The 14,412-nt window shown below is 40.6% G+C and overlaps 1 protein-coding gene across 2 annotated transcripts in view; it reads right to left on the bottom strand.

Moving 5' to 3' along the window:
• Positions 1 to 11,835: 11,835 nt before the first annotated feature.
• The window catches only part of FRMD4B (FERM domain containing 4B), a 2,055,076-nt gene continuing 2,052,499 nt past the window's right edge, over positions 11,836 to 14,412 (bottom strand). For both annotated transcript variants that reach the window (XM_044077901.1, XM_044077900.1), the window contains exon 23: positions 11,836 to 14,045. In XM_044077901.1, coding sequence (XP_043933836.1) covers positions 13,925 to 14,045 — 121 coding nt within the window. In that variant the 3' untranslated portion in view covers positions 11,836 to 13,924. The remainder of the gene's footprint in view (positions 14,046 to 14,412) is intronic.

Genomic DNA, 14,412 nt, shown 5'->3' with positions numbered 1-14,412 from the left:
TCTATCCCTCCAGCATGTCCTGTTTACTGTGGGAATAAGGTTTAGGTCCCTAGAGCGTGTAGCTCAGAGTAATTGAGATTTCTTTAGGTGTAGCATGTCCTGTCCAACAGCTCTGGGTTTGACATAGCTTTATTTGTTAGGCAGAGATCACCTTGGAATAGGTGATATGCTACGGAGTAAAGCTGGAGTTTTTTGAGGCGGTCAGTGTAGGACATTTGTTTGTGGCCAGTAATCCTCTTTGTGAGGTACTTCTGTGGCCTTTCCAGCTGCTGCAGATGTCTTGTGAGGTACATTCCAAAAGGGGAATTGTACTCTATAATGGGTCTAATGAGTGTCAAGTAGAGGGGAACAATGACCTCTTTTTCCTGGATGGGAACCCTTTTATGATGAGGTGTGCCACATAGAAGGACATCCTGAATACTGTGGTGATGTGACTATCAAAGGAGAGGCTACTGTCACCTAGGTCCCAAGGTCTCTTATCACACATTCGGTGTTAAGTAGATTGCTGCCTATGTGGTAGTTCATGGGTACACAGTTTTTACCAAAGGGGATGACACTGCACTTTTTGGCATTGAGCTTGAGGCCATGGCTCTGACACCAGGCATCTGTCTCAGCAAGGCTCTTCTGTAGGATGTCCACATCATTTGGGGACTTGACTATGGCTCCTAGTTTGCAGTCATCTGCGAACTTCATTAGCCAGAGGCCTTCTGTGTTAGCCTGTACTTCAGAAAAGTAGATACCAAACAGGAGAGGTCCCAGAATGAAGCCCTGTGGTACTCCACTTGTCACTGCTTTGAGGTCAGATTTGGAGTCTGCAACTTTTACAGTGTGGGTTCTGTCAGTGAGCCAGTTGGCAACCCATCTTGTGATGTAGGGATTTATACCTAGTTTAGTGAGTTTAGCTATATATCCAGAAGGGGGGATGGTGTCGAAAGCCTTGGCGAGGTCAAGATAGGCTGTTTGAATCACCTTACCCTCATCTACGGCTTTGGTGACTGCCTCAAAGAAGTTGATCAGGTTCAGGAGGCATGAGCTGCCTTTCACAAACCCAAACCAGGTGGGATCCAGAGTTTGGAGGTTACCAATGTCTTTGTTTATGAGTTCCATGATGATACGTTCCATGGCATTGCAGACCAGGCTCGTCAGGCTAATAGGTCGATAGTTCCCGGGATCAGTGGTGGCTCCCCCTTTGTGGAGTGGGATAACTGTTGCTGTGCTCCATTCAGTGGGCACAAAGTCTGATGCGAGGCTATTATTGAACATGGTGCTTAAGTGGGGAGCCAGTTCATTCTGAAGTTCGTGTAAAACGCAGCCTGGGATGTTGTCCGGTCCCATGGATGCTGTGTTTTTGGCTTTAGAGAGGGCAGCTTTTACCTGCGTAGTTGTGATTACAGGGACTCTGCATTCTTCCTGTATAGATATGGGCCCTTTAGGGGGTGAGGGGGGTAAAGTTAGCACTGAACCTATCTGCCAGGATGCTGGCAATATCAGTTGGTTCTGTAATTTTCGTGCCGTTGTGCTGTAACTCAGAGCAGGTCTGGGTGTTGTCATTGAGATTCTTGACATAGCTATAGAATGCTTTGGGGTTGTCCTTAGAATTAGTGGCGATTTTGTTTTCGTAGCTAGCTTTCGAGGATCTTATAAGGGATCTCAGCTTCTTACTAAGGCTGACCAGGGAGCTCCTCCACTCATGGGATTTTACTCTCTTTTGCAACAGTTTCTTCCTTCTGTTGTACAGTTTGTTTATGGCAGGGCACCACCAGATTGGCTTCCTTTATTTGGAGGTTAGCATCTTGGTTCTCTTTGGGATAGCACGATCCATGCACTCGTGTAAGTGCTTATAGAGTGCATTTGTGTAGGATTCAGCAGTTGTAACTGTATTGTCCATCTGCATGGGTGTCATGAAGTTCACCAGTTCTGTCTTAAGAAGCATGAAGTTGGCTTTGGAGAAATTTTTTACCATGGTTTCCTTAATGGGGGGTGGGGGCAGGATGTGGATATCAAGGTTGATTAGCTTATGGTCAGATCGGACCAACGAGGAGTTGATTTCAGGTGTGGAACACCAGTCACTCATGTTGGTAATGACTAGGTCTAGGATATTGTTGCTCCTGGTGGGGGTGTGGATAAGTTGATCCAGGGCATTGGTGTTTATGAATTCCAGAAAGCATTGAGCTAAGGAGTTAGTACACGAGTGGTTTTACCAGTAAATGGTGGGGCAGTTGATGTTGCCCATTATTAGGGTGTTTGGTTGAACCCTAATATTTTCCAGTACATCAAGAAAAGAGGAGTGGGAATCCTGGGGCATGGTGGGGGGATCTGTAGGAAGCTACAATCTGGATTGCAGTTTTGCCCAGAGTTAGTTGCACTTGGATAACCTTGGATGCATTATGCTGAGCAACTAGCCTGGAGGTGTGGATATCCTTAATGAATATGGACACACCTCCACCTTTGGTGTTTCGGTCCAAGTTACATGGCCGAAAAGTGTGGTATGTGTTATAGCCTGGTAGTGCAGGGGTGCTCTCTGGAACCTTGAACCAGGTCTCAGTCACTGCACAGATATCGATGTTCTCCATTTTAAGGAGTGCCTCGAGTGTGTTCATTTTGAGATTTAGACTTCTAGCATTGAGTAGCATTACCCTCAGATTTTGCCTGCCTGTTCCTGTTACGGTGGTGAATTTATTTGAACCTTGCCTAAAAAAGGCACTATGGGGGCAGCAAGAGCCTTAGCCAGTATCCGGAATCCCAGGGGCGACAGGTGCAGGCCATCTGTGGCAAAACATCGTGGTCTGTCAATCATGTCATCCCAAGCAGATACTGGATCCCCTTAGAATGACACCAGAAGCATAGCCAATTGTTGAAGTCAATCATTTTGTCCTTGTACTGCGGTATCATTCTGGGCGATGACAGAATGCTACTCAGGGCTAGGGTCATACCTGCCTAGGCTACAAGATCAAAGAGCTCTTCCATGTCTCTTTTCACGTAGTCCAGGGAGGTACGTCTCAGGTCATTCACACCAACATGGACAATGACAGAGTCATGTTTGTACTTGTGGAGTGACCTGAGTGCATGGGTTATGTGGCGGATCCTGGCACCTGACAGGCAGCTGACAGTATCCTTCTCCTTGTTTAGCCTGGTGAGTGGGATATCAGTGTACATGACTATAGAGTCGCCTATGACTAGTGTGTTGGGTATGTTGTTTTGCCTTATTGGCTGTGGTTGAGTGGCATACTGAGTCTGTGGACTATGTGTCATTTGGGTTGTGTTGGGGGATGGAGGTTGCTTGTGTTTCTGCTTTGGAGGTCTCTGTTGCTTAGACAGATTATTATTGAGAGCCTCTGTGAATGTTTTTGTGTTACTATGTGTGGATTTTGGTGGTGTAGACTTAGTGAGACTATGTGATGAGTGTGGTGTGGTGCAAATGTTTACCTTCTCTTCATGACTGTCAAGTTCAGTCTTGGTTGCAGAGTGCTTTACCTCCAGTTAGGCTAGATAAATGCATCTCTCACAGGTTGCAGTGTTGGGTGGTAGGAGGAGAGGGTTGTCTGTGTACATGAGGCAATTTCTACATTGCCTCAAGATACTCAGATTCATCAGATAGGAAGGAGAGAACACTGGGAGCTGACCCTTGGACATACCTGAATAAAAAACAATTTTCCTCTAGATAAGTGAGGAAAGTGATTACAAAAACTGTTTTCCTCTAGGTAATAAGGAAGGCTGAGTGCTATAGTAATTAGTAGCTTATTTAGTGCTTACAACTTCTGAACAAGTGCTGAGCATGAATAAACAAATTTAAGTGCTAAAACTAAGAATCTGTATCTGCACTAGACAAGTTACAGGACAGAAACAAGTGCAAATTTCTCTGATTTGGGGCAGAGGCCTCTACTAAGCCTGTGTCAAAATCCACTTAGACAGCCTGGGGTGTAGGGGGGCAGACCCCCCTGATGCTCTGAGGGCTGGATATTCTATAATCCATTTACAGTCTTATTTCTGAAACAAAATTACTTAAACTGCTACCCAGAAGAATATATATATATATATATATATATATATATATATATATACACACACACACACACACACACACACACATAGAGACCGTTCCTGACAGACCATGTGTATTATAATATTTTTGGAGGAACACATTTCACCTATGGCATGTCTTTGGATGAACCCACACAGACATCACAAAGAAGAAGCCACAACCAAGAAGTCAACCAAAGCCAACAGTTATAAATTGTCAATGGAAGTCCCTGCACTATTGCATCAATAATGTTTACGCACCCCATCAGCACTGTTAAGCACTACTATCATTTACTGGTGGTCACAGCATAAAAGTAGTGGAAGTCATTACTATAGCACAAATACTTCATTTGGACTTTTTTTAAGTCTGAATGAAATCTTTACTGCCTTTCTGATGCTCTTCTTGGTGGATGCTGTCTGTGTAGCAGTGGTTAATGTGTTACAGATTTCTGAGCTGTAAAACATTTACTGCTACTACACTTTTTTTCTCTCATCTTTGTAGTGCATGGGAGCAGGTAATTCTCCATGCACTACAAAGAATTATGTTCAGGTCTTTTTGATCATAAACAGGTAAGTTATGTGTTCTCGACATGGCTGTCCAAGATTCACCTCTCAAGCTTGTTCTTCAGGTGAGTTTCTTGACATCCACGTCTGGAACACAGAACATCTGAACATAATCCACTCACCAGGCTGAACAAGGAGAAAATTACAGTCAGCTGCCTGTCAGGTGCCAGGATCCGCCACATAACGCATGCACTCAAGTCACTCCACAACAAGTACAAATACGACTCTGTCATTGTCCATGCTGGAGTAAATGACTTGAGAAGTACCTCCCTGGACTACATGAAAAGAGACATGGAAGAGCTCTTGGATCACGTGACCCAGGCAGGTATGACCCTAGCCCTGAGTAGCATCCTGCCTTCACCCAGAATGATACCACACTATAAGGACAAAATGAATGACTTCAACAATTGGTTAAGCTTCTGGTGTCATTCAAAGGGGATCCAGTATTTCTCTGCCTGGGAAGACATGATCGACAAACCACGATGCTTTGCCAGAGATAGTCTGCACCTCTCACCCCTGGGATTCAGGTTACTGGCTAAAGCTCTTGCCACCCCCTATAGTGCCTTTTTTAGGCAAGGTTCAAAGGATAAAACCACCACCATAACAGATACAAGCGTGCAAAATCTGAAGGTAATGCTACTCAATGCTAGAAGTCTAAACCTCAAAATGCACTCTCTAGAGGCACTCCTAAAAATGGAGAACATCGATATCTGTGCAGTGACTGAGACCTGGTTCAAGGCTTCAGAGAGCACCCCTGCAATACCAGGCTACAATTCTTACCACACTTTTCGGCCACAAAACCAAGACCGAAACACTAAAGGTGGAGGAGTGTCCATAGTCACCAAGGATATTCACACCTCCAGGCTAGTTGCCCAACACAATGCATCTGAAATTCTCCAGGTGCAACTAACACTAGGTAAGACTGCAATCCAAATTGTAGCTTGCTACAGATCCCCCACCATACCCCAAGATTCTCACTACACCTTCCTAAACATACTGGAAAATAGTAAGATACAACCAAACACCCTAATACTAGGTGATTTCAACTACCCTGCCATTAATTGGGAAAATTACTCGGGTACCAACTCCTTTTCCCAACGGTTCTTGGAATTCATAAATTCCAACGCCCTGGATCAACTAATCCATTGTCCCACCAGGGGCTCCAATATCCTAGACCTGGTCATTACCAACATGGGAGATAGATGCTCCACACCAGTGGTCACCCCCTCATTGGTCAGGTCTGACCATAAGCAAATCCCTCTTGACATCCACATCTCGCCCCCACCCCCCCAGTAAGGAAACCTCCTTAAAAAACTTCTCCAAAGCCAACTTCATGATACTGAAGTCAGAAGTGACAAACTTCACAACACCCACGCAGACGGGATCTAGAAGTTCGACTGAAGAATCCTACACTAAAGCACTGTACGAGCACATCCACTCGTGCATGAATCGTGCCATCCCAAATAGAACCAAGATGCTCTTCTCCAAAAAAGGAAGCCAATCTGGTGGTCCCCTGCTATAAACAAACTATACAACAGAAGGAAGAAACTGTTGCAGAAAAGAGGAAAATCCCAGGATGCAAAAAACTCCCTCACCAGCCTCAGTAAGTAGCTGAGATCCCTCATAAAATCCTCAAAAGCTAGTTCCGAAAATAAAATTGCCAAAGATTCCAAAGACAACCACAAGGCATTCTATAGTTATGTCAAGAATCTAAATGGCAATGCTCAGATCTGCTTTGAGCTACAACAGTATGGCATTAAATATACTGATCCCAAGGATATTGCCAATATCCTGGCAGATCGATTTAGCGCCAACTCCACTCCCATCTCACCCCCTAAAGGGCCCATCTCAATACCAAAAGATTGCCAAATTCTGATAATCACAGCCACACAGGTAGAAACAGCACTCTCCAAAGCTAAGAATACAGCATCCATGGGACCAGATGACATCCCAGGCTGTGTACTACATGAACTACAAAATGAACTGGTACCCCACCTAAGTGTCATGTTTAATCATACTGAAACGGAGTCAAAAGGCAACCACGAAACGAAACAATCGCCACCAGGAAGTCAGCCAAAGCTCTTTATTCCAAAACCAAGCAGACAAGGCTGTCACCAGCCACGAAAAAACATGTAAACGCCTTAATCCTCTGATAACAGACAGTATGCGTTTTCGTCAGATTCTCGACTTCTTCAGACAATCAGTACATTCAATTAACACAGTATATAAATATGTGTTATATGTGTTATATACATATATATATATGGTTCAAGGTTTGACAAAGCCTCTTGGCGAAAGTGCTTACCTTCACACGTGTCTGGAATAAAAGGATATTATTTTTACTTTGCCTTTGGATTTTATCTACCTGCTGTTGGAATTTATATTAAATACTATCACTGTTAAAGACTATACCTCCAGTGCATAGATATATGCTGAACTTTTGGTTCTGTGCTGGGTTGCTCCTGAGCGTTTACATTTATTACAGCTACTTTGTACTTTCTTGGCTACGGAGCATTTATCCCTTGGGATATGGCACCCAAGAAGAAATCTGTACCCAGCAAGTCACCATTCACCGATGCAGAAAATTAGGTCATTATCCAGGCCTTATGTCACCATGAAGCTTTTATCTTGGGGAAATGCAGAGGTGTTCAATCTGCCTGAGAGAAGATATAGCAGCAGGTGGTTGATAACATCAATGCTGTTGTAGAGCATGGGAGAAGTTACTCACAGATACAGCACAAGACAAGTGATATGATAGCCTCTGCCTTTCATAGGGTGGCTGCAGCTGGCTAGAAACAGGTTGCTACAGAAGGTGATCCAACTACTGAATCACCACTAACAAACATAGGAGTGAACTTGACAGAGGGTTCACACAGAATCTCAAGCAGATCTTCCAGAATAATTTCAATTAATCAATTGATGGTCAACGTTATATATACTGTGTTAATTGAATGTACTGATTGTCTGAAGAAGTCGAGAATCTGACGAAAACGCATACTGTCTGTTATCAGAGGATTAAGGCGTTTACATGTTTTTTCGTGGCTGGTGACAGCCTTGTCTGCTTGGTTTTGGAATAAAGAGCTTTGGCTGACTTCCTGGTGGCGATTGTTTCGTTTCGTGGTTGCCTTTTGACTCCGTTTCAGTTTGGTTGCATTTCCCACTTTTGGTTTTATCATGTTTAATCATAGCCTCACCTCAGGCTTCGTGCACACTGAGTGGCGCACAGCTACAGTTATCCCACTCCACAAGGGAGGAACCACCTTGGATCCCGGGAACTACCGTCCCATCAGTCTGACAAGCCTGATCTGCAAGGGCATGGAACGCATTATCATGGAACTTATAAACAAAGACATTGGCAACCTCCAGACACTGGACCCAACCCAGTTTGGGTTTGTGAAGGGCCAATCTTGTCTCCTGAATCTGTCTGACTTCTTCGAGTCGGTCTCCAGAGCTGTGGACGAGGGTAAGGAGGTCCACACAGCCTATCTGGACCTCGCCAAGGCCTTCAACACCATCCCCCACTCTGGAATCATAGATAACTTACTAAGCTGGGCATAAATCCCTACGTTACTCAATGGGTTGCCAACTGGCTTACTGACAGAACTCAGACTGTAAAAGTAGCCGACTCCAAATCCAGCTCCAGACAAGTGGAGTACCTCAGGGTTCAGTCCTGGGACCACTATTGTTTGGCATCTACTTCTTTGAAGTACAGGCCGACAATAAGGGACTATGGCTAACAAAGTTTGCAGATGACTGCAAACTGGGAGCCATTATTGAATCCCCAAATGATGTGGATATTCTACAAAAGGGCCTTACAGAAACAGAAGCCTGGTGCCAGAGCCATGGGCTCAAACTTAATGCCAAGAAATGTATAGTCATCCCCTTTGAAAAAAAAACATGTACCCATGAAATACCACATAGGTGGCAGGACACTAAATATCGAAAGTGTGATGAGAGACTTAGGGACACAAATGGACAGTGGTCTCACTTTCGATGACCACATCGCCACAACAGTCAGGAAATCCTTCTACGTGGCACACCTCATCATTAAGGGCTTTTCATCCAGAAAAAAGGAGGTCATTGTCCCACTGTACTCATCCCTCATTAGACCCATTATAGAGTATAATGCCCCATTTGGTATGTACCTCACAAGACATCTGCAACAGCTGGAAAGGCCACAGAAATACCTCACTAAAAGAATCACAGGCCTAAAGCAGATGCCATATGCTGACCATCTAAAAAAAACTCCAGCTATACTCTGTGGCATATCGTCTACTCAGAGGCGATCTCTGCTTAACATACAAGGCCATGTCAAACCCTGAGCTGTTGGACATGCTCCACTTAAAGAAATCCCAATCCCTCAGAGCCACACGCTCCAGGGATCTAAACCTTATCATCACAATGAACAAAACATGCTGTAGGGATAGGTTCCTAACCCAGTGACTCCCCATACTCTGGAAAAGACTGCCCATACATGTCAAGCAGAGCACCTCATTGGCCCTCTTCAAAAGGAAGCTTGATGATTGGATGGGAGATAGGAAAGTCGCCCCTGGGATCATGTCCGTTGCCCTGCTAGACAGGGGCCCAGAGAAGTAAATATTGTGGGAAAACATTTCCAGGGAATTGTTATGGCTGGGCTTGCATAGGCCTTGGGGCCGATAGTCTAGTACCAACCTATGAACCTAATGGCTCTCGTTTTATGAACATGCAACATAATAAGCACGTCTTTCAGTGCACTTTCATAAAAACTTACATACACCCCTTTACAACTTGCAAGCACTACATTATACACATTGGCCTTTGACATATATCTGCATTAGAAAAACTAAAATTAAATTGCTGTTATTAGAGTTCTCTGGGCTTCAGACAACAAGGGAGTAGTCTCCTATATATTTCTGCCTGCTTAATATAGCAATAATGTCTTCTTGCTCAGATTGTAAGTTTGTTTGCATACCCCAAAATCAAAGCATGTCAGAAAATGAGTAAGAGAACAAGCTTTTTGACTTCCTGACATTAAGTGTGCTTTCTCAACAATTGAATGGGAATCATAAAGTACAGGTGGTATAGCAGGGGAGCAGTGGGAAGTTCCCCTCAGCAAACAATGCTTTTTAATGATTTACTTCATAGCTCCCTAGTGTATAATTGCAATTGCTCAAGCAAATGTGCTTCAACAGTATGTATACTCAAGTAGTCAGTTATGAACAATATTTGCTAGGCAGCTGTGTTACAAGTTCTGAACTTTCAAGAACAAATAATTTCAGTGAAATGCCTATTTGCAAAGTAGCATTATACTGCAGTAATCCACTCACAACAAGAGAATTCTTTAGAATCCAGCCTTCAAACTTGTCATCAAACTAAAACACCAACAACAACATCCATACAGTTTACTCTGATTTCATTTTTGGTGCAAAGCAGTCTATTTCAGGTTCATCATCAATTTCAGAATGTTATGGTTTCAAATTTCTAGTGGTATCATATAAATTAAGAAAAATCTAACCAAGATTCTAATGGAGATCGGTCATGCTCGATATATATTTGGCAACACAAACTCAGTATGTATTTATCTGGGCCATTCTGTTTTCTCTTCTCACCACTGTTTCTTCATTTGTCCAGACAAAATGTGTGTGATTCTTTTTTACTTTAGTCTAGGACTTGCTATAAACCTACTTGCAAAAAAGCACTAGAGGAGGAAGGCAAAAAAAAGTCCTTTCTGGTATAAAATCTTTATTACCACAACGGCTGGTCACCACGAATACAGTACACTCCAAGGCACAAACGCTATGTCTCCACACCTGCGTTTTCGTTTCAAGCACTTCTTCAGATGCACTACAATCCAATGAATTTTAGCATGCCTTATATATACATAAAATGAGCTCAATTAGCAAATAACCACACCAAATTGGTAATTAATTATCTAATAATTAATAATACAAATCGTATTAAGCCAAACTAAAAAAAATTTTTTGTTTAAAAACTCATAATTAAAAAACTGTAAACACACTTCTCCTTACCATCAACAACTTTAAAAAGAACCTTAGAACAAATTCATATATAAAAATACCAATCTCAACATATTTATAAACACCTATCTTGTAAGTATGACCCGTTTCCATTTATTCAAGCCCTTTCACCCTTAGGTTTAAAATGTTACTAGGTTACGGTTCAGTGATCAATATTCAACCTAAGCCATGGAAGTCATGAGAGATCAATACTGGCTGATTTCTATTAAGGGAATTTCCAAAAAAAACTGTATTACCATACCATAGATCCAACTTTTATGTAAATACCTGAATGTTTTCTGCCTGCTTAATATCTAACAGAAGTGAATTCCATCTTCTTCCCACTCTAGATTAAAAATAAAAGATCTTCCAAATTTTGATTGAGACTTCTTACACTAAATATCCATTGCTCCTTGTATCAAAAATACTGTAAAAATTAAGTATTATAAGCAACATATCACCTCATTCTCTCCACACTTAAAGACTCAAATCAGTCTTCCCTTACTTGCCTATAATATGTGAAATACCAATGAAGTTTGCTTAGTCTCTCCTTATATGATAATTCGGACTACCCTTTAATCTTTTTTTGTGAAAAAGGTTTGTACCATTTTCATTCTTCTAATATCAGACAGAGTATGCACAAAAACATAACCATATTCCAAAAGCGGTTTAATAATTGTTCTACATACTGGAGCCACTACTATCTCATCTCTAGAAATAACTGTTCTAGGTTTTAACCACTGAGTAAACATTTCTTAGAATTTTATCCACTTAACCACAAAACCAAAACCACTATTAAGTTAGATACCCAGATTATCATATTCTTTACTGTGCTTAATAATACTATTACTGTAGGTGTATCCTATGTTATTTCTTCCTAAATACAACACTCTGCACTTTGACTCATTAAATCTCATTTCATGCTGCCCAATAAAACAATGCAAGTACTGCTGGAATTCATAATGAATAACACTGCTGATTTTTGAGGAATGCATGCTTTTTGTTAGTTTTACTTAGCTGGCAGTAGTAACAGTTTTGAATATTTCATCTGACAGAGGCAGTGAAATATTGTTGCAATATTTATTAGTTGAGAAGGAAAAAACAGAGCATAACAGTGGTTTCAGTCCCTTAATTACACATGGCCTGATCCAATAGCTTACACACTATTAGGCCCATTACACATTCATCTGGCTAAATGAAACAATAACACCACTCGTATCACACTTTGTGTTAAATGAAGCACAAATACAAGTGGTATCACACTTTGTTTATTGACCTGTACAATACAGGCCTTTAAAATCAGGCACCATATCAGAATGCACACAGTCTTTTTTTTTTTTACATAAACTGTACAAATATGCAAAAAGGAATAAATTAAAAGCCATATTCAAATAATCTACTACAAGTTCCTTGAAAGATACAAATGACTAAGGACCAGCTTACAAAATTAAATCTACTGTATCTGATATATACAGTAAGTTCATGCTTTGGAACAAAAAGCTGTCTGCAACATTCCTACTTACAATATATACAAAATGTAACAGTCTCCTCAAGAATGAAATAAAGAGCACCTTTCCATGAATTCCAGCATGGGAAGTACAAGATAGTAAGGAAATGAATATCATTTAGATTAATAATATAAAATAGCTACAATTCATAACCTGTAAAAAGTAAGACTTATTTTGAAACCAGCGTGTTCCAGTTGGACATAACTGAATGTTTCATCAAAATGAGGTAGCAGAACCCTCATGTGTAATTTGCATCACAACCTCTATGCTATAGGTAATTTTCATGATTTCTTTATCCTGACAAGATATACACTGCAAGTGTTGCTAAAAGAAATTATGCCCTTGGGGTTTTAATGCCCAACTATGAAGGCACTAAATGGGTCTAGCAATTTTTGTATCTTGTTTAAATACTGTTAATTCTAAAAGCAACAATATGGCTTCACAATATCTGATATTTAAAACACACCAGTTGAAAAAAAAACAGATTACAACTATTCAGACAGAAATTCATCCAAGATGTTTGTGCAATGTCCCTGATTATTGTACATTTGTTGCAACCTGCAGTGCTTTCAATAGACACCTGCATTAGCTGGAGCACTTCCATTATATATGGTACATCTGCTAACATTTGATGTCAAATACCTGGTTTGAATATTGTTATTTTTTTTAAAAAACTGATGGTAATAAAAAATTAAATGTTATCTCTGTCATGGAAGAATCATACAATTATTTTCTAGTTTACTGGAACTTGTCATAAAACATGCAGATGACCAAAGTAATAAAAGGTAGTTTTACGTGGAAATATCTACGACATTTCTAGTCTTACAAACCTACATCCTTCATCAGTACATGTGAAACAGTTTTTCCAGCAGTCATAAACAGGGCTGTGCTTTTGCTGTGGTCTGTTTAGGAGAATGTAATAAAACTGTCAATGTAAAAATGGCAGGCACTACAGTAAAATCACAAATCTTGTATTTTATATTAGAAACTTCAGATGTATCAGAGTTTAAACAAAATGAAATGCATTATTTTTGCAAGAAAGTGTTAGTCTAGGCTAGCTAAAGAAGTTAACTTGTGCAAACTTCCACTGTATGACATGCCTAGTCTCAAAAGCAACCGCTGGAATATCACACATAAGTTGGTTGATCACGAATGACAAGCATCAAGTGTGGTAGCTTGACAGGTAGTAGGTTAGGTATTTACATTATTCCCACACTTAAAGTGTGTTCAAGGGAACTTAGAAATGTACTTCATGTTTTTACATGAAATATTAAACATCAAAGGACAGGTCATATAGAAATACAAAACCAAGGAGGATTTATAAAAAAAAAGATGTCTGTGCAGCTTCTGTTGCAAAAGCACTGTCCTATTCCCAGAAACACTTAATCAGAGGCACACTGTTCGGCAAATCTTATGTGCCGCTGATTAAGCAATATATTCTTTCATTTTTCGTTTTTCAGAGTTAATTCACAGCATTGTTTTGACTTTGTGTTTTTCCATTTCTGCATAGTAATGCATAAGTAAAAAAGTATAATGAACCAAGTGCCATTTCATACGCATTATCACAAGCTTGTGATGCTAGTGCTTTGACGGATTGCTCACTAGAATGCAAACACTGAACATCACTGCCTTGTGATAGCACATGTAGCATTTTTATATGCTAGTGCATAAAAAGGTTTTATAAAATGGACATTTTTAAAGAAAATATTACTTTTAAAAAGCACTAGTGAAATTCAGGGGAAAAATAAAGAGCTACAGAAGAGTGAGCATACCAAAAAAAGGCACGCACAGAAAAACAGTGTAGAATGTGAGCACAGATTCCACAACAGTCACTTAAACTAATGTTCCGGGTTTTGAATCTTCATGCCACAATAACTGTTGTTCGCTGTCTTGAAAGCTATCTTCCAACTGACTCTCATCTGTGCTTTCCACATAAAATTGCTCCATGTGTGATCTAAAAAAAAAAATTAATAAAATTATACACAAAGAAAATAGCAAAAATACAGTGCTAGTGGGCAGAAAACATTACTAATTAAATAAAATCAATGTTTGGCTGAATTGCATGGACACTTTTAAATATTTAAAACATATAGCAACTGCAAATCTGTGATTATCAATACAGCAACAGCTTGCAACAGCTTATTAGCAACAAAAAGTAGTAGCAATATGGACTAAGATGGAGTTAATCACCGGATGAGTGGATGAGTGTATATTTCAACTCTCAAGATGTTTTCCAGAGTGGAAAAATGAAACATGCACTGACTATCTGAGTAAATCCCTTTTCTGTTACTTTAAAAACTATTTAAACAAGTTTTCTGCTG

Source organism: Protopterus annectens, chromosome 7.part0 (genome assembly GCF_019279795.1).
Source record: "Protopterus annectens isolate FY-2018-M chromosome 7.part0, PAN1.0, whole genome shotgun sequence".
Taxonomy (NCBI): Eukaryota; Metazoa; Chordata; order Ceratodontiformes; family Protopteridae; genus Protopterus; species Protopterus annectens.
This window is presented reverse-complemented; position numbering and strand designations above follow the sequence as displayed.